The sequence below is a fragment of the Leuresthes tenuis genome, unplaced genomic scaffold, assembly GCF_036924035.1.
Source record: "Leuresthes tenuis unplaced genomic scaffold, fLeuTen1.0.hap1 SCAF_12, whole genome shotgun sequence".
Taxonomy (NCBI): domain Eukaryota; kingdom Metazoa; phylum Chordata; class Actinopteri; order Atheriniformes; family Atherinopsidae; genus Leuresthes; species Leuresthes tenuis.
The window spans coordinates 17,045,498-17,065,620 of NW_027325366.1; the positions used below are offsets into that span (position 1 = coordinate 17,045,498).

The 20,123-nt window shown below is 42.1% G+C and overlaps 1 protein-coding gene across 1 annotated transcript; it reads left to right on the forward strand.

Annotated features, from left to right (window-relative positions):
- Window positions 1-2,281: 2,281 nt before the first annotated feature.
- On the forward strand, window positions 2,282-18,115 carry kpna3 (karyopherin alpha 3 (importin alpha 4)). The gene is made up of 18 exons (XM_072396691.1): window positions 2,282-2,358; window positions 4,359-4,511; window positions 7,038-7,082; window positions 9,811-9,900; window positions 11,188-11,217; window positions 11,330-11,382; window positions 11,484-11,579; window positions 12,739-12,824; window positions 14,408-14,494; window positions 14,573-14,742; window positions 15,018-15,062; window positions 15,228-15,359; window positions 15,461-15,589; window positions 16,031-16,135; window positions 16,330-16,401; window positions 16,695-16,857; window positions 16,992-17,086; window positions 17,165-18,115. Exons 2-18 carry the CDS (start codon window positions 4,443-4,445, stop codon window positions 17,243-17,245), a joined length of 1,548 nt encoding a protein of 515 aa, XP_072252792.1. The 5' UTR covers window positions 2,282-2,358; window positions 4,359-4,442; the 3' UTR covers window positions 17,246-18,115.
- The last annotated feature ends 2,008 nt before the right edge of the window (window positions 18,116-20,123 follow it).

Below are 20,123 nucleotides of genomic sequence, written 5' to 3' on the forward strand. Positions count from 1 at the left end.
AGCTATGAGCAAAATGCAGTTTTGCTACTTATAGCGCCCCCTGTGGGTGGAAGTTCCCCAGACTTCTTGGGCCTCTTACAGACTTGGTCATGAGTCTGGGTTATAAGTTTGATGTCAAAAGATTAAATCGTTGCTGAGATATGGCCTCACGTCCTATTTGGCGTGTCAGCGCTGAGTTTGATTGGCTGCTACGGGCAAACGGAAGTGAATATAAAAGTTTCACATGATAGCTCTTGTGGGGCATGGTCTGAAGATTCTATATGTCAAGTCCCGTGGAGATCAGACAATCTGGGTGACCTGTAATGCGTTTTGGAGGTTTTTGACATAATTCAAAATGGCGGACAATCCAAGATGGCGCGAATGACGTCATAGGATTCGTTGACCTCGGCTATATCCACGGATTACAACGGTACCTCATTTGTGAAATTTGGAGAAACGTGTCCAAAGATATGAGCAAAAATGCATTTTTTCTAAATATAGCGCCACCTATAGGTCAAAGGTCTCCAAAATTATTGGGCCTCTTCAAAATCGAGTTATGAATATGTGTTATGAGTTTGATGTCAAAAGATTAAACTGTTGCTGAGATATGTCCTCACGTCCTTTTTGGCGTAGTCGCCGTCAACTTTGATTGGATGTACTGGTTGAACAAAGTCAAATTTGATGTAAAAAACGAGCAACTTTTGTGCGGATTGGTCTAAAGATACTCTGTGCCAATTTTCATGAGAATTGGTCAAAATTTGTGACCTGTGAAAATTTTTTAAGGTTTTCAACAAAATCCAAGATGGCGGAAAATCTAGTCAGACGGAAAATGACGTCATAGGGTGCGTTGGAATCGTCATGATCCAAGGATTCCAACAATGCCTTGTTTTTTAAATTTGGATCAACGAGTCAAAAGTTATTTAGCTGAATGGGCTTCAAATTTTGACATGTTGGTGGCGCTAGAGAGTTTTGAATTTGGGCACGAAATTTGTTGAATTTGCTAATGGGACTGTCCTAATTAGATGTGCCAAATTTCACAACTTTTTACCATTGCGTTAATGGGGCTGCCATAGACTTCAATTGCAGCGGAAAGTAGAAGAATAATAATAATAAGAAAAGCTAGTAAAACAATAGGGTTCTGCAGCTTCGCTGCTAGACCCCTAATAATATTGACACGAATGAAAATGGTTTTGTTTTTTGTTAATCATCTCTCTGAATAGCTGTTTTTCTCCCCCCCGAAATCTTACAGTGTATTTATTCTGTCAGAATAGTACCAGAGCTGGAGCTGGTCGTCTCTGATTGGAGACATGTTAGAACACGTCAATCCGTTGTGTTGTATCGGCGCTGCATACGTGCGGCCGGAGTGTGACAGTCGTATCTATTTCAAATGCTTGTCTTTGTTTGCACTAATGATGTTAAATCCAAATATTTGTCGATTCATTAAACTTTTGTGTTTGGAGGCACCACTTTTGAGCCGTCTTCTGATTTGCGAAGCCGTGACGTTTGAGAATTTGTACGAGCAAATTGCACGTGACCGAGATTATGCAATCGGATTAGAAAATAGCTCATTAGAATAGGGTCGGATTGTTAATGTGACTAGTGCTAATAGTTTTCATTTAATGGCAGCATGTAGATAATGTTAATTTATTCATTACTATTTACATCAAAGATGGAAGATGCACCTTTAAGTATGTGCGGCTACATTAGATTAGATTAGATTAGCTTTATTGTCCAAAGGAAATTTATCTTGAGTACAAACACTGCTGCCCAATCTAAACTCATAAACATCACATAACATTCACAATTTTATACACCTTTATACATCCTCTCGCTGAATATTGCACACTGTCTGAATATTAAGATTATAAAATCAATTAAAACAATAAATATGGAGGCATAATAAATACAATTTAAAACCCTATTGATCCTCATCTATACATTCTGCGATCACAGTTAAGTGTTTTGTTGCTATATAAGGCTTTGGTGAACAGTAGTATGGGTTTAGTCTGCATGCAGGAACTCTGAGGCGCCGACCTGAGGGAAGGAGCTGATACTCTAAATAAAGGATATGGGTGGGGGTCTGACATCATTTTCTGGGCTTGTCTGGTTATTGTTTCATTAAAGATGGTCTGAAGTGAGGGATACTGACGAACTCCCGTCAATTTCATAGCTCTTTGTGTGAGCCGGGTGAGCTGAGCTTTCATTTGGAGAGACGGGATACCAAACCAGGCTGCGATGCTGTACCTAATGATGCTCTCTGTTACTGCATGGTAAAAGAGCAGCACCACCTGCTGACTGACACCGAAGGCCCTCAGCCTGCGGAGGACGTGCAGTCGCTGCTGGACCCTGGTGCAGACATAATCAACCTGAACATTCCATGTGAGTTTACTATCTATTTGTACTTCCAGGTATTTGTATGAATCCACCTGGGCGATACTATGATTATGGATGACCACTGGTGAGTGGTCTCCAACTGACTTCGGGTCAAAGATCATCTCCTGTGTTTCCTGGACATTAAGGAAACGCCAGTGCTGATGGTCAGAGAGTCAGATGGAGTCCTGTTCACCCTGATCTGCTGGGAACGACTGATGAGGAATGAGTGAAACCATCTGATGGTATATGGGTTGACACTCAGAAGGACATGGGGCTGGAGAGCATTAAAAGCTGAGCTAAAGTCAACAAAAAGCACTCTAGCATAGTTACTGGGGTTTTCTGGTTGTTTAGCCATCAGTTGCACTATGCCATAGGAAGCATCATCAGTGCTTCTCTCATATTTATAAGTAAACTGGTAAGAATCCAATTGTGGACCCACATCCACAATTGTCTTTCAAGACACTTCATCACTATAGATGTTAAAGCAATGGGTCTAAAATTGTTGTTCTCTTGTGGGCAACGCTTTTTAGCAACAGGTACATCTGCAAAGGTTCTTAACAGGAAAGCAGACATACCATCCGGACCTGTGGCCTTGTTAAGATTAACCTGCTTGAACACCTTTCATTATCGGAGCCAATTCCCCCACCCAATGCTTAAAAGCAACAACAACAACAAAGCATCCATGAACAGTATGAACAGCATCATGTACAACCCCAAAATGTATCAGATCTCAAACTGATGCTTCATACACAAGAATATATAGAAAACATGTTGAAAGTGTGACATGTTACGATTTCATGAAAAATATTAGCTGATCTTGACCTGGATGGCAGCGAATGACCAGAAAAGTAAATGGTACTAAAAGGAAACATCTGGGGGAACATCTTGCAGCTAATTAGGTTAACTGGCAATAGGATTGGGTTTAGGCACAGTTTCAACTATCACCAACAAAAAAAATTCACAAATTCCGTAGCAATTTTGGAATAATGTTCCTCGCCGTAAAACTTTGAAGACATATAAAGACACATAACTATTTCTGTCGTCTGCAGTACATGATATCATCATCAAAAGATTTAGAGACTCTGGAGACATCTCTGTGTGCAGGGGAGACAGCTGGAAATCAATATGTGATTCCTGTGATCTTTGGAAATCCAATGCTGAATTCCCAAAACTTCAGTGCAGTCTGAGGGGCTGCACTGCATTAAAAACAGACATGATTCTATCATGGAAATCACTGCATGGGCTCAGAAAGGCACCTGGGTATCAATGTCTGTGAACATAGGCTGGATGGAAATGGCTGGATCCTTTGGAGTAAAGAGGAAATTCAAAATCCTCCTTCCCTCATGGGGTATGGGATGGGATGGCTTATTGTTGAAGAGTCCAGGTGCTGGTCTGGCCTTCCTTACATTTGGCGCATCATTAAATGCAAAAGAGGAGACCCGGGGCTGTTGACCAGCTAGAATCCTCCATCAGACAAGAATGGGACAACATTCCTCTACCAGAGGTCCAACAGCTGGTCTCATCAGTAACCAGATGTGTACATGCTGTTGTTAAAAGAAGAGGGGATGCTACACGGTGGTAAACATGGCCATTTACCATCTTTTTTTTTTTTTTAGACGTGTTGCATATTTCCTTTAAATAATAAACATCTGATGTCTTCTGTGTTCTGTGTGTTTTATGGATCAAAGTCTTCAAAAGTGTCTGCATTTGCCGTTTGATTTGACAGCAATCCAGTGGTATTCAAATGAAGTCACATTGTTTGGTGCGTCATTAAAGTATGTTGCCAATCCCAGAGAATAAAATTCAACCTAAATTCAATCACTGGTTACGTTACGTAAACGCACAACAGAGTGTGTGCGACTGCCTCGATCGCAGGTGAATTTTTTCAGCACTGATTCAGGGAAGCCGTGGAAACCAGGACAGCCCAACAGGCAGGAGGTATGCATTAACTCCTCCCCTCACTCTGCGATCTGTTACGTCCTCCTCCTCCTCCTCTCTGAAGCCAGCAGCCGCACAGAAGCTGCCACCGTGCCTCGTCTTTTACGGAGGAGATACCGAAAGCCGGAGTAATAGCTAAACCCCGTACAGCCATGGCAGAGAACGCCGGCTTGGAAAACCACCGCATCAAGAGCTTTAAAAATAAGGGGCGTGATGTCGAGGTGAGCTGACATGACAATACAAGTGTGATTAATATGAATGTAATCGCTTTAGTGCAGAAAATGACAGTCTTAGGGCCTCGTTTGGCAGCCTGGCCCCGGCTAAAACTGCTCGCTTGCCTGTCAGCCAACCCACTTGCTAGCGAATGTGAGCTATAGCAGAGAGTTCGCCATCAAAGGTGCTACTGTATCCTTCTTAGCTCGTAAAAATGGAAGTCGACGGCGGTAAGTAACCCAGTTAATAACAGTCGCTTAGCAAACTTCAGCAGCCACTGTTCGAGACAAGCAACTTACAGCATAAGTGGACTGTTGGAGTCGGGAGAATTAAGGGCAGGCAACGTAGCTGTCACCGCCGGCTAACGTCAACGAGCTAGTCGGATGGACACCGGTCGCGAGCGAGGCTGGGCCTACCTGTCCTAATAATCTCGATATTTGCTATGTTTTCTAGCCAGCTGACTCCAGTTAGCTCCAGTGCGGACTTGTGCACGTCGCAGACAGTCGTCATTATAGATAAAGTAGTGGTTAATCTTGAATTAAATGACGGGACCACATCCACCCCACCTTGTTAGCTCAAGCAACGTCAAGCAAATTGCTAGCTCGCATTTCCAGGTGAGCCTACTAAACCGAGCCAGCTAAACCCCTAAACAGTTAGCTGAATGATAATGATAGGATGACCTTAGTGCCATTTACGTTTTATGTGTAGGTTATCGTCAAATGTATTGCTAGCCATAACTAAAAAGGTGTATGGACTAATTATTTGGTTTGTATTCATCCCTGAGAGGAGACACCTTAGACTTGCTTAACGTTAAACTGACAGCAATGTTAATTATAACTGTGACGAACGCTGCAATGTTATCTTGGATGTCTGAACGGTAATACTCCAAATATACAGTGCTGTGATAACGGAAATGTTGGGGATGAATGTGTCGGTCTCAGTTCTAGGTCACACGCTGTGGAAAACGCATTCAGTTGTGCCCTGCTGGCAAATCCACGACAGAAAACGCTCTTTGTTGCTGTATCATTCAACAAGCAGGTCTAATTATAAATCTGACAGTATGTTTCTGCGTCGCTCTTTGACATGATGACCACACATCTCGGTAAAGGCTGTGTTTAAACAAATGGAGATGGATGAACCTGCCAGTGTTGGATGGAAGACCTCAAATTTACCGGCCTACAACTAGACTTGTTTGAATTATACATGACAGTTAAGGAATTTATTAGAAAGCTTTACTTTCAGCCATGGAGTTTTCCAACAAAGACATACTTGTGCTGGGTTATTCCGATCTATTGGTAATCCAGAGCTAATCCCCATACCAAGGTAAGTCTGAATATGGCCTTTCCAAATCCAGTAGAATAGCAGTTGGAGTTCCGCTATTATCTTCAAAAAAAAAAAAAAAAAAAGAAAGGCCCACAGATTTTTGCCCTGGAGCTAGTTGTTTTGAAACTTTGAGTCAGGCTGACAAGCACATGGCTACCATGACAGACAGACTTTGCCAAGTGCATTCCTGATGCTATTTCAGGCATCTTGGATGTCTGACCAGGGTGCTCTTGGAGCCCCGACATGAATATGGGTTTTTGTAAATGGGTGACTCAGACTACAGCAGGAAGGAAAGAATTCCTCTTTGGGTTTGTTTATTTAGGTCAGCCATCACAGATTGCTCTTCATTTCTGACGCCATTAGGAACAGTATTGAACTGCAAAGGAGTAAAGTCCCACATACCGTCTGCCATAGGCCCGACTTTGTATTCCTTAAAAAAAACACACGTGATGGCCCAAAACGATAAGTCATTCCTACTCTGCAAAACTGTTTTTGGATATCTATTATGTACCTGTGTGGACTTCAGTATTATTCCTTTTGTGGGCATATATTCGGTGTACATTCATTTTGGAACCTGCTCATAGTTTGGGAATCAACGGATTTAACCAGTTAACTGTGCTGGGCTACATTAATCTCTCTTGATAGTCACTCTGGACTGTTGTATTTTGATGTTTGGTCATTGTAAAATTACTTTTGAAAAGTGTACTTATTTATTTATTTTTGTTTGGCGGCTTTATTGATGTTTTGCAGTGGTTGGGAGAGACCTCTCTGCTCCATAGCCTCCTGAGTTATGACCGTCCCAGATTACATAAGAGGCTATTTAGGAAGGCAACATGAACCTCTTCAAACAGTCACAAGATCTTAGACCATCTCAAACTGTTCTGGATGAGCGTGAAACCCAACAGACATACAAACACAGCCATATGTAAAACCGTTAAACTGTCTTTTATCCCCTGGGCTACGGTTGTTGTTTTTGCAGGCCGATCTCACCTTCAAGTTTGATGTTGTCAAAAGGATTCTGTCACAAGGGACTTGAAAACAAAAATGACTTGTTAAGGTTTTAGAAAGAGAGAAAACAAAAACAAAGATCTGTCTTATAATGGAAAATATGCTTGGTAATTTGTGATTATATCCATTACATTAATCAATTACCCATGTAAAAAAATCTATAAAAAACTGTTTTCCTTATTCACTGTGGTTTTCTTTTACAGACTATGAGACGACACCGAAATGAGGTGACAGTTGAGTTGAGAAAGGTGAGAAAAGATGCACATTCTGCCTTAACACACACACGCACACACACACACACACACACACACCAAGCCTCTTACAGACTACCTGTCTCTGACTCCAGACCAGTGCAGCTGTATATTTTGAAACGTGTAAAATTCTTGATAGTTTACCCTGCTTTCCTTTTCTAAGAAGCTAGCTTTGCTATAGATTAAAAAAAAAAAAAGTCAGAGCTCCACCGTTTCTACACAGCCTATGTTCAGCCCCACTTTAGAGTGCCGGGACACCCGTGCTTTGGCACACTCCAGAGTCCAGTATATACCATACAGCCACAGCTGTTTCATGTGCAAAATGTAGGAAAATGCACTCGAAGCATAAAAGATGTGCTTTGACTCATGTCTCTGGGTGTGTAAAGCACAGAAAATGAAAGTCATTGCGCTTTTAGCATAAGCAGCTAGACTGATTTTTAGAAGATGTGCTGATATGCTCTCTGTGTAAATACAGTTTATGCACTTGCTCGAGGAAGAAAAACAGTTCATGTTGTCCTTGCACAATGGTCTGTTCCTGTGAGTTTCGGCGAGATCGGAGATTTTCAGACCTTTCTTTTTATATCTGCTAAGCTTTTGCCTCGACAGTTGGATTAAAACGGGAATAACTTTTGTCAGCGACCTCAAGATACTGCGAGAAGCAAATCTTTTCCCACTTGCAAGGGCGTATCATCCTTCACTTTAGTCCTTTAATCCTATTCTCAGCTGAATTAATATTTGTTCAGGAAGTTGTGTTGCGATGACCTTTTTTCAGTTATTGTTCAGCTGCTGCTTTCGTTCAAAAAGGGAAATTAATTTTGTTCTTTGGGGATAGCCATGATTTAATCAGTTAACACATTTAAGCTATTTTCACTGGTCACCGTGCGCGCCCAGACGTCACCATCGCATCCGTGTAACGCGGAGGATGTTTTACTCTTTGTGTCATGTTTGCTATTCTTTTCGTTACTCTGGCCAAGTTGGTAGGCAACACTTTTTGTGGTATGCAAGGTATTTCAGAAGCTGTTTTTCTTCCATGTAAGGCCTATGTTTTTGTAATTCTCTCTTTTTTTGTATCTTTTCACATTAATCTGCGGGGTCATTTGCTCATTCTGAGCTGTATCCTGGTTTAAAAAAACAAAAACAAAACAAAACACGTTGGATTTGTAGCATGGGGAAAAAAACAAGTGTATGAAGTTGTTTGCCAGTCCTGCTGTTGTCATAACAACTCTTTACCCTTCAGCCACAGATTTAATGTTACCACACATAAGCCTCTAACTCAAGAGGCTCAGTTTTCTCCTAAGTTGGTGGAAACTGATCTTAGATTTGACATTTCGGAGCTGCTTAATTGTCTTTTACTCTGAGAAAGTCTTTGTCGACACCCACAGTGCCTTATTGGATATTTCTTGCTGATATGAATGTATGTTGCAAACAGGCGCTTAAAATATTAGGGACAGAACAGTTGGATTGCCATGCCGTAGAGTCACATTCTTGCGAGGCTGCTTGTTAAGGTCATATTGAGCACTTTAAATGATGGTTATTGGTTGTCTGTTGTGTATCGAGACTTGGAATAAGTCAAGCTGTTGTTTTTTTAACCGAAATTGAGCGTCTCGAAGTTTGAATCCAGCTTAACATCTATGGAGCTGTGGCTGTAGTCCTGTTAGTTTTCTGATGGATCTTAAGTTCTAATTCTTCCACAGTTGGAGTCTGATTTCGGTTTGGGGCATGATTAAATCAGTCGCATCTTAGCTGGGTCAAAAGTTCTTTGTTTCTGTATATATTTGGGGACCTGACAATACAAGACATACCGTCTTTGTACCTGATGACTTTGAGAGATAAAGTTGAAGCATGGAGAGTACAGCTTACCCTGCAGAGTTATAACCAGTGTAAAGTTGTGATGGAGCGCTGGTATTTCTGTTTGTAGGCTCATCCTCACAGACATGTTATGACATGCGTAATGTTGTAACTGTTTAGTTTACGAAGCAGGGAAAAGACACGGTTTGTTGAAGGGGGAAGAAGCCCAGATTTACACAAAATTAGCATTGTAAAGGAAGTCGCATCATCTAAACATTACTCTTGAAAATGAACATGGATGAGAGTGGTTGGCTGTTTACCACAAGCTGGACGACAGCGTTGCACTGTCTGGGGAAGTTGGGGAATGCTGGCAAACAAACATGTAGAGCAGCTCAGAGTACTGACACAGCTAGTCGTGTTAAAACATAAAACGTCACCTCTGTGGAGTGCTGAGGTGGTCCAAAGTCTAGCACATTCCATTTAGCTGGATCAGGGCAGCAAGAAGCACTGCGCTAGCCGTGTGTGTCATCTGTGACGCACATCAGCCTGATGCACAGGAATGTAGGGCAAGGGAATCTCCTCCTACCTCTGACTCACATGCCTTGTAGACTGATGCTGAATGAATATGTGCCTGTCAAGGTTGCTGTGTCTGTTTGGTGGTGGGGGGGTTTAGTTTCTCTCACAGATGAATGTGGCTTTGCTTTGTGTATTAGTGTTAGTCTGCGGGTAGTTTTCTTCTGATTAATCACTTGGAGCAGGATTTCTAACATGAGGCTGTGATGAAGAAAGTAAAAGTTTGTGAAAGAAACAAAATGTTTTTTTTTTAAATGGACCAAGGTGCGCTGTTTCTTTATGAATTCATGAATATATTATTGGAAACTTTCATCTCCTCCTCTCATTGCTCCTCCTGTGTTTTTTTTTTTTTTCCTCTCTTCAGAACAAACGGGACGAACATTTACTGAAGAAGAGAAATGTCCCCCAGGAGGAGAGTTTGGAGGACTCTGATGTCGACTCAGACTTCAAAGGAGTAAGTGTGTATGTGTGTGTGTGCTGGAGCCATAGACTTGGCTATGAAGATAACACGCCGGAGAGGTTCAAATCAATAGGGCATTGTTTTTACATATATTTGCACTTTGATATTTGGTTGTTTCACATCATAATGAGAGCCACAGCGAAAAGAAAAGAAAGCTGATGAATAAAGACTGTTGTAGAGATGAGTATAAACTGTAACGATATGTCACAATAGACCTAAAAGCTGCCGATATTTTGCAAAAACCTAAAGGGGAATAAGTGATCCAGCACGCAGGCTAATGAGGTCAGCTAAAAGGTCCTTGTCTCAAATGTTATTAGATGAACACCTGAAGAAAAGCGATTGTTGTGCGGCAAATCGGCACATGAAACTGCTGGCGTTTTCTGGATTTCCAAGCACCTTTTGATGCAGGCTTTTAATTCAAAACTGTGCTTGAATGTCCACACGCTTAAAGTTCCAGGTGGTTTGAGAATGACCGACCTGCTTTAACTTTACCGCTGTGTTTGTTAAGAATGACGTGTGCCTGAATAAACGAGAAGGAGGTCCATTTAGATCCCTGAATATGCCAAAAAGGACTTTTATAAGATATGTGGAGACCATAATTGAGGAAGGGTTGTTTTGTGTTGAATGTTTCTATTTATGCATTTGCATTATCTGGAAGTTTGCATTTTATATATTTCTGCTGGGACGAAGAGAAGGAAACAGTTCATATAATTAAGTCCCCGGGACTGTCATGTATGGTTTGAACAACCTTCCTGCCGAGTACCATAAAAAGCTACTTGGCTAATTGGTGATGTTTTGAAAGGAAGAGTATGATTCTATCAAAAATGGATTAGTTTTTCTGCTGTTTGACGCAAGAAAACGGCAAACGTTCTTTGGTTTATTCAACGTTGTTGTTGTCAGTACTCATTTGTACCGTTGCAGGCGTAGAAACAACGTTGAAGTCTTGCGATATATGTAGTTTAAAGCTATCTGAGTCACTGTATTTTCCTGTTTAAAAAGCCAGAAGTACAAGAACAGGATATCCTGCGTAACACATTTTCACGTCAGATAGCAGGATGCAGAGGTTACGATGTCAGACTTGTTTAAAAGCCTGAATTATTGCAACTCTTGATGCTTAGTACCATGGAATGGTAACATTGCAAAAGCATCTCGCTCTATAGAACAGACAAATGCACCATTTTGCACATCTGTGAAGTCTACAGCTGTCTCTTTTTGCAGCCTCGTTACTGGTGGAGTATGCAAATTAGCTGCTAATGTTTCTCTGCATATCTCTTTTTGCAGCAAAATGTTACACTTGATGCCATCCTACAGGTAAGATGATGTCATCTTAAGTTTTCTAGCACAAAAAATTGGTCTTTTGTAAAACATGTCGGCTGCTTTTTAATTGTTGGCTAATTATTTTGTCGGGTGTGTGTCACCACAGAATGCTACCAGTGATAATGCAGTTATACAGCTCGGTGCTGTTCAGGCAGCCAGGTGAGCGGCAGTCAAAACCAATCTACAGGCACCACCTCAATATGTTAAAGACAAGATTATGTTCTTGACATTTTCTTTTTTTTGCATGTGTGTTTTGTCAGAAAACTGCTCTCCAGTGACAGAAACCCTCCCATTGACGACTTGATAAAGTCTGGGATCCTGCCTATTTTAGTCAAATGCCTGGAAAGGGATGACAAGTAAGACTGCCTCCGAAACAGTTTGTGCCGTTTGTCTTTCATGTACTGTTCTGTGGTTTATGTATTTCATGACGATCCAATGGCGCTACAGCAGGTTTTACGTGCAACGGGAGACTTTGTGTGCGCTTAGCTGTTGTTTCCCACTGCGTCCACACGTGAGTGTGTGTGGAGGCATGCAGGGCAGCTGGTCGCTCCTCTCAGCTCAAGCCAAGCCAAATATATCAACATTCCTGTCTCTTAGAGTTCTTCAATTCCCAGGACCTTGTGCTCACTGAGGGGGACGGGGGGGGGGGGGGACTGAATAGTTTAGGTGGAACAACTTGTCAGGAATAAATTGTGACTGTTACGTTAACACAAGGGGAAAAAAACTTTGTTTTGGAATTCAACTGCTTAGGGGTTTATGTGGTTAAATCCTTATGTTTCCATTAGAATAAATTAGTTGTTCACAATTGTGACAGCAGCCAAGCTTGATAAACGGCTTTACAGCGAGATCCCATTACTGCTTAACATGAGCAACAGTAGATGCCTTCTTTACGGACTTGAAATTGAAAATCAGAATGCTCGATAAGAGATGCAAAAAGAACCTGTCCAAAGGCAACACTAACAACGAGCTGACTTTGTTTCTCTATTCCACTTTGTTTTTGTTTTTATATCCCCGGTAAAGTCCGAGTAAAGCAGTAGGAACTCCAGAGCATGGTGGGATGGCCTCTCAGAACATTTACTGTGGCGTATGGATGTGTCATCCGCCTTAGTTTGCTTGCTTGGCTGGTGGGTGGCGCGGGGATCCACTTGCAACTGTGCGGTTTTCTAATGTTTTGCGTCCATTTGGAGCACAGCAGCCGTTTGCCAGACCGGATATGTAGACCGGATAGCTTCATATGTGCTTATCCAGCACACGCACTCTTTTTACAAGTGTTTCGTAAAATATTTGGAAAGAAACCTGTGTATGGGGTAAAATAAAGGCCAGAAACAGAAGTGTGCTTGGTGCCTTGGGATAATAAGCTGCTCTCCTTTGGGGAAAAACATAGAACGGCAGCTCGAAATGAAGAAAATCTCCCACGTCGTTGATTGTTCCCTCCTCGATGGCCCATCTATTGTGGAAATCCAAACGTCTTGCATTCCATCTTCAGCAGATTCGTGTTTCCTTTCTGTTTTACAGCCCCTCTCTTCAGTTTGAGGCAGCTTGGGCTCTGACCAACATCGCCTCCGGGACATCAGCACAGACTCAAGCTGTGGTTAAATCCAGTGAGTTGACTCCACATTCTGTCTCCACCAGTGTTACTCCTTCAGTCTGTGTTTATATACTGTCTGCAGTCTGTGCAGCGAGCATTCTGTTTGTTTTTTCACTCACTGAGTGAGATGATGATGGTTTAGAATAAGAGTTCACTGTTATGGAATGAGAACAACACGACTGGATAGTGGGAACTATGATGAACTGGCAAAGGTTGAGAGAAGTGACATCTAAAACATAAATGTTCATTCTTATACTTGCATGTACAAAGATTTCAGGCATATTTGGAGGTTAACATTTTATATCTAGTCATTTGTTCACCTTCTCTTAGTTTAACTTCTAGCTTAGTATTGATCCTAGCCCGCTCTCAACTTTGATTAGATCTTTTTTCTTATTGCTTAAGTACGTCAAATGAACATCCATTTGATACGGTTCCAATGAAGGGTCGTTTGTCTAAAATAAGTTAAGTTGAAATTCTAATCATTTTTTTATTATAGCTCAGTAAATTTAGCTCAAGTCCTAACTTTTAATGAACAAATCTAATTTGTCTCTTGATTCATATTCACATAACTCCCCAAAGATGGCTTAGAAAATGAGTTATTTTCAGATGAATCCACATCTCCAGATTTCACAGCAGTTTCTGACTTATTGATGATTAAGGCTAAAGAGACCGGCTGCAGATCCCCTCTGGACTTACTCGTGGAGCTCAGACTTGATCAAACTTTTCTTTGCAAATTGCACAAGATCCATAGCAACGCAGATGTGTTGCCATAAGTATGAAGTATGAATGCATCTCAAAACTACATATTTATGGCCAAACATTGAGCCCCAGTTTAAAGAGCCAATAAGTAGATTTACACCTAACAAAGTGGCTCTGTGCTATCTGAAAGGCGCAATCAAGACAATATCTTCATCTCTCACCAAATTACAAGAAACAAATGAATGTGGATTATAAGATCAGATGTCTGACTCTCATAATCAAATTAAACACATGATTTCAAGTCACACGGCCCGGCCTTTTCCAGACATTTTCCCTCGGATGCTCTAAAGAGCACACAGATATTTACCAAGTTTACACACTTTTTTTTTCTCCAGAATTTGCAGTAGGGGGCAAGATCAACACTTAAGGTCAAGAGAAGCGTATTGTTTAGTGAGACGACTTTTTCTTTTTTTTAAGTGAAATTTAACCCCACTAACCTTTTTTATAATTATCGCTCATTTCTCATGCATAGGTGTCCAATACTAATTCTTGAAAGCGCTATTCAGGATGAGTTTTTAATGATTTACAGGGTCGTAAACTGAATGCCATTTCAGCCTGTCAGAAGCCGCAGATCGTAACAGGCGACACGATTGTAAACGTGATTCTATTTGCGTTTCTTCAGGACTAAGGACACATAAGGCAATAAGGGATTTAGCAGGTGTTTGTAGGTGGCACTGCTCAGATTTAGGTGCGGTGCTATGTGCAAGAATTGTGACACAGTGGTGGAGTGCAGTTAATTTTGGCATTGAATGTTCCCAGGAAAGCGGGCTTATTACTGGAGTTGCTCAAACTTTCACCTTGGGGAGTTCTTTGATTTGTTGATGTTTGCCTATCCAGATGCAGTGCCCTTGTTCCTGCGACTGCTCCACTCCCATCACCAGAACGTATGTGAACAGGCTGTATGGGCTTTAGGAAACATTATAGGTAAGTGCTGCCCTTCGGTTCGCCGATCGGAGGCAAGTATTCGGAGCCATGTTGACAATTCTCCTGTTTCCTGCCCAGGTGACGGTCCACAGTGCAGGGATTATGTCATTTCTTTGGGTGTGGTCAAGCCACTGCTCTCTTTCATCAACCCATCAATCCCCATCACCTTCCTCCGCAATGTTACCTGGGTCATCGTTAATCTGTGCCGCAACAAGGATCCACCACCGCCCATGGAGACTGTGCAAGAGGTGGGTGTGTCTGGACATGGGTTAGGCTTATCCACATGTGTTTTTTTTTTTGCTGCAGGCTGAGTCACAGTTTTTTGTTTTTTTTTAGTAACCAAATCAGCCTCAACCCCCAGGGGGATGTCTCACTATAAAGCTCTCTTTGTGACAAGCTTTCTCTGGTTTTGCTGTCTGCCCCCATCGTCCTTCTTTTTTTTATATTTATTTAATTTTTTTCTGTTCTTACTTCATCTTATTAACACCCAAGCGTCTCACAACCTTCTTTTCTTTCCCCACAGATTTTGCCCGCCCTCTGTGTGCTAATATATCACAATGATATCAATGTAAGTATCGGACTAAATACGATTGTCAAGTCACTTTTTTCTTTTTTTTTTTTCAGATTTTTTTTTTTTGTATCGATTATGAGGAAGAAAATGATTCTCTCTGCGCAATCATGTTTCACAATGCTTGCAGCATGACTATTACAACGTGTGTGCGTCTGCGTTTAGATCCTAGTAGACACGGTGTGGGCTCTTTCTTATCTGACGGACGGAGGCAACGAGCAGATTCAGATGGTCATTGATTCTGGAGTTGTTCCATTTCTTGTGCCTCTCCTCAGTCATCAGGAGGTGAAAGTTCAGGTGAGACTTTGTTTTAACGAGCTAATTCATACGTCGCTTTGATTTTCATCCTTTTGCGATTGATCGGCAAAGTAAGTAATTAAGTTGATCCTCACACTCAGACGGCGGCTCTGAGGGCAGTGGGGAACATTGTAACGGGAACAGACGAGCAGACGCAGGTGGTGCTCGACTGCGACGTCCTCTCACACTTCCCCAACCTGCTCACACATCCTAAAGAAAAGATCAACAAGGTATGAAAAGCACAGCTTTCGTGCATTTATTTTCTGTGTCTGTTGGTTTCAGCATAGCATTGGCGGAGACGTTGGGTATTTATGCTTGAGAGATCTGTCTCGCTTTCTGAAAGTGTCTTTAAAGGAAACTAATCATTTTTATGTTTCCACATTTGGATTAATAAAGGGATTCTGATTCAGTTTAGTACATCTAAGCATGTTCATTAGCTTTTGAAGGGACAAACTTAATCAAGGAGTACCCCTGTATCCCTGAGGGATGCAGTTAGGTTACACACAGTATTTATGTAGATTGTACTAAATCATGGATCCACCACCGCCCATGGAGACTGTGCAAGAGGTGGGTGTGTCTGGACATGGGTACATGGCTCATGTTAGAATACACATGTATGTATGTATGTACCCATGTTTGGTTTTCACCATCTGCGTTTGCTTTGTCTGCAGGAAGCGGTCTGGTTTTTGTCCAACATCACAGCTGGGAACCAGCAGCAGGTCCAAGCCGTGATTGATGCCAGGCTGATTCCTATGATCATTCACCAACTGGCTAAGGTTTGTGCGACGCGGAGGACGGAATCCAGGCTTTACATTCTCCGTTCTTTATATTTACTCCACAGATGGCACCAGTTTTGTAGCAGAACAAACCAACAAATGGAAATGGTCACAGAATGCTAATGTGGTCCAGATTTTCTGTATGTGCAATATGCTGTGGTAGTAGACCTTAGTGACAGCCTGGCTCTCTGCAGGGGGACTTCGGCACTCAGAAGGAGGCTGCATGGGCCATCAGCAACCTCACAATCAGTGGGAGGAAAGACCAGGTGAGCTGCCCCCCCCCAAACATGTAGAAATGTATAGCTTGTGTGTTGATTAGGGAGGAAGACTTTTTTTACACATTTAAGACATTCCATCAGTCTGATTGTAAATGTTGTAACATCACCCCCCCCACCACCACCACCACCACCACCACCACCACACACACACACACACACACACACACACATGCAATAATGTTCAGTAATGAAGGTCATTGAGACCAATTTGCGCAGATGTTTTCCAGATGCGTAACCATGCACTTGTGTTGTAATAAAGTATGAATGTGGTGTTTGTGTAGGTGGAGTTCTTGGTGGAGCAGAATGTCATCCCTCCGTTCTGTAGCCTGCTGTCAGTGAAGGACTCCCAGGTGGTGCAGGTTGTCCTGGACGGCCTCAAGAATATCTTCATCATGGCAGGAGATGAAGCCAGCACCATTGCCGAGATCATAGAGGAGTGCGGAGGTCGGTTTTTCATCCAATTCTGTTTAAACTTGTGGTTCGTAAATTTACGAGCACAGTTCATGGTGTCATAGTTGCTAATAGCGGACGAATTGCTCGGTCTGTCATTGTTTTGACTATCCTTTTGTGTTTTGAAGGTTTGGAGAAGATAGAAACTTTGCAGCAGCACGAGAATGAAGATATCTACAAACTAGCCTTTGAGATTATTGATCAGTACTTTTCAGGAGACGACGTAAGTAGGCCGCCGGGGATGTTTCACTCGTTTCCTCTCGCTCTGCGGCTCGGACTGACGCGACCGTTTCTTTTTCAGATCGATGAAGAAACCACTCAAGGAGGAATGTTCAACTTCGATCCAGCGTCCAACATGCAAACAAAGGAGTTTAATTTCTAAGAATCCCGGATGTTTGGCTCCTCCAGTTGCACAGGTTCTCTGTAATCATCCCAGACATTCACTTATCTCTCCAATCTGGCAACCTGGTACAGAAGGATTTTCAAAGCATCACTTCAACACGGAAACTCACCACTGAAGGGTTTACGCACACCCACCTCTGCACTGTTGGGTGGCTTTTCTTTTCTTTTCTTTTTTTTTTTTTCGTTTCTTGTTTTTCTTTGTTTTAACAACAACAAAAAAAAAATGTCATCCTTTACAGACAAATGCAACTCTTCATAGGAGTCCTGGTTATCCAACAGGCACCATCACCATCTGGCAACCTGCATCAGGAGGACTGTCAGTATTGTCTGCCAGTGCTTCTAGATGTCAAAGGTAAAACCAGAAGGAAGAAAAAGCCTTCTTGGCAAGATCGATTTGCCAAATGTCAAGTCTTGAATGACAAAAACACAAGCACATTTTCACACACCAACACGTGCGCACACACAGACACATTTCTATATATATGAATATATGTATACACACTTTTTGACACTTAGGATTTGTGTGCATACTTCTGTTAGAAGCCGTCATATCACTTACGGGGGAAGAAATACTGCTGTTTGTTTGTGGTTTAATTTTGTGCTTTCCCTCCCCCCGGATGGTCCTCTGGTGTTACTTCACCCACGCACACACACACACACACACACACACTGGCGAGTATACACACGAACACGCTTGGTTACACTGATTCCTGACGGCCAGGCGCACCCCGCTCTCATCCAGTTTAAAGAGTTAATCCCAGAGCTAAGCCATGATTAACCACGGACCCCCGCTGCCCTCCCGGGAGAGTCTTTGGGCAGGCGGAGGGGTGAAAGGGCTCCAAGGTAGAAAGAGGACTCCGTGGCAGACTGACTGACGAGACTTCTGACTCGATGCCGTCACTTTTTTTTGAACGTGACTTCTGTTGACTTATCAAAACTGTTTTAAAAGAAAAAAGAAAGAAATCATCAAAAATGTGAAGAAAATGCCATATTTTTTTTCTTTTTTCCAACGCGTACAACTGTAAGACCTGCTAACTGCCTGCTTCTGACTCAGAAGAGCAGCAACATTTTTTTTTTTCTTTACGTGGATGTGAATACTTGTGTCGGGAGGAAGCACCTTTCAGGTGAAGGCACAGAGACTGCAGAGAAGAGGAACACGTCAGCTGTAGCGTTCATTACCCCCCCCACCCACCTGCACGGGACATTTCGGCAGCGTGCACTCGTACGCGTCCCGTGTTCCGGCGAACTGTTTGCTCGGGACTCCCCTGTGAAATGTGAAACTCAGAAGGGAGCGTTTATCGAAAACCTTCGAGCTAAAAGAAAAAATCGCCCTGAATTGCTCAACTTACCATAAGGTAATTTTATTATTATTATTTTATTTTTATTTTTTTTTTTAGAAAGTTCCACACTTCCAACCAATTCTAATTTCATGTTTCAGCATCTTCTGGTTGATTCTGTGGAGCTTCCTTGTATCGGTTTTAACTTTTTTTTTTTTTCTTGAGTCTTATGCACACATCTGAGAGGCATAATGATGTCTGCCTGCAGAAAAGCGGGGACCTATGCTCACGGAAAACTCGGAATTGTATGAGGAGTAACAGGTCCCGCTCTTTACAGTACTTAACTACTTTTTATTGAAGAGGTCACGTGTCATCACTCAGTTTGAATAATTGTAAAACAAAAACAAGCAGAAGGTGATGTGGAACTCTCCTTGCCGTCTAATGAATATATTTACGTAAAGCCTGTACAAAGCTGCTGCAGCTGACAGTCATTGGGTGGCTGATAACTGTCAAAGATGGCTGGGGAGGGTCCTTTTTTTTTTTCCTTTTCTTTTTTTTTTTTGAGCAATATTTCTTTTATAGTTTTTATTTTTGACTTGCATATGTATTGTGATGATATGCTGATGAATTTGAACAGGCTGGGTTTTGTTTTGTGCCCCCCCCCTCCTTTGCGGGCAGTGACGGGCTGTTTCAGACACACCGTCCCAATGTTCAAGTTGGTATTTTGGGGGTTTGGGGTTTATGGCGTAGAGCTTTAATCCCGTCCCCTAGTCCTCGTCTCACAGACTAAGATCCTCCGGTTGGCTGCTAACTATTTAGAGGGGGGTCGGAGCAGGGACGGGGGTGGGGTGGGGGTGGGGGGCTTTAAATATAAGGTGGGGTTGATATGAGCAGACCCAGGCCTGTTTTTGGGGACTAGCTGTTTATTACTGAACAAAACTACAGAGGGTGTACAGTCATGAACTAGCAGACTAGACCGAGCCACTTTAAAGATTTACAATTCCGTTGCCTTGTATCCGAATTGGATACAAGCTTATGTTTGTTGCAAGATTTTTACTTGCTAATGAAAAGTTGTTTTAAATATAAAAAATAAAAAAAAAGAAATAATAGGAGAAAAGCAACAGACAGCGTTTTGGCCTCTGATTGTTTATATCTTTTTATAAATTTTAGATTGAATTCCTCTCTTTAAGGTGGCTCATTGATGCTTTCAACTCGTGTGCATATTAAAGACAAGAATGAGTTGAAAATCATTGTGCCTTTTGTTTTTCATTTCAACTAAAACTATGTTTTATTGAATAGGAAAAAAACAAACAAACCTACGAGCAACTGGGGAGTCTTTGAAGGGCAGATGTGGCTGCAGTATCGTGTAGTCTCCCTGTTGTTGAGTTTGCTATGAGAATGGTCAGTGCTGCTCTCTGCTGTCGAGAGTAACTGCTCCCCTCCAATCTAACTCACTGAACAATGTAATACACCATTTCTCCCACTCATTATCCCCCTCTCCTCCTCCTTCCCCTCCCCCTCAACGCCTCAAATCATCATTGCCATCATTTCAGGGGATTTTGCCATCTCCTCTCATCTCGC

Excerpts from the sequence above, each read along its gene's own strand:
- kpna3 (XM_072396691.1), top strand. The coding sequence starts at position 4,443 with ATGGCAGAGAACGCCGGCTTGGAAAACCACCGCATCAAGAGCTTTAAA. Across the intron at positions 14,495-14,572 it reads GGCTTTAGGAAACATTATAG|GTGACGGTCCACAGTGCAGG; the intron begins GTAAGTGCTGCC and ends TTTCCTGCCCAG. Across the intron at positions 16,858-16,991 it reads GATCATAGAGGAGTGCGGAG|GTTTGGAGAAGATAGAAACT; the intron begins GTCGGTTTTTCA and ends TGTGTTTTGAAG.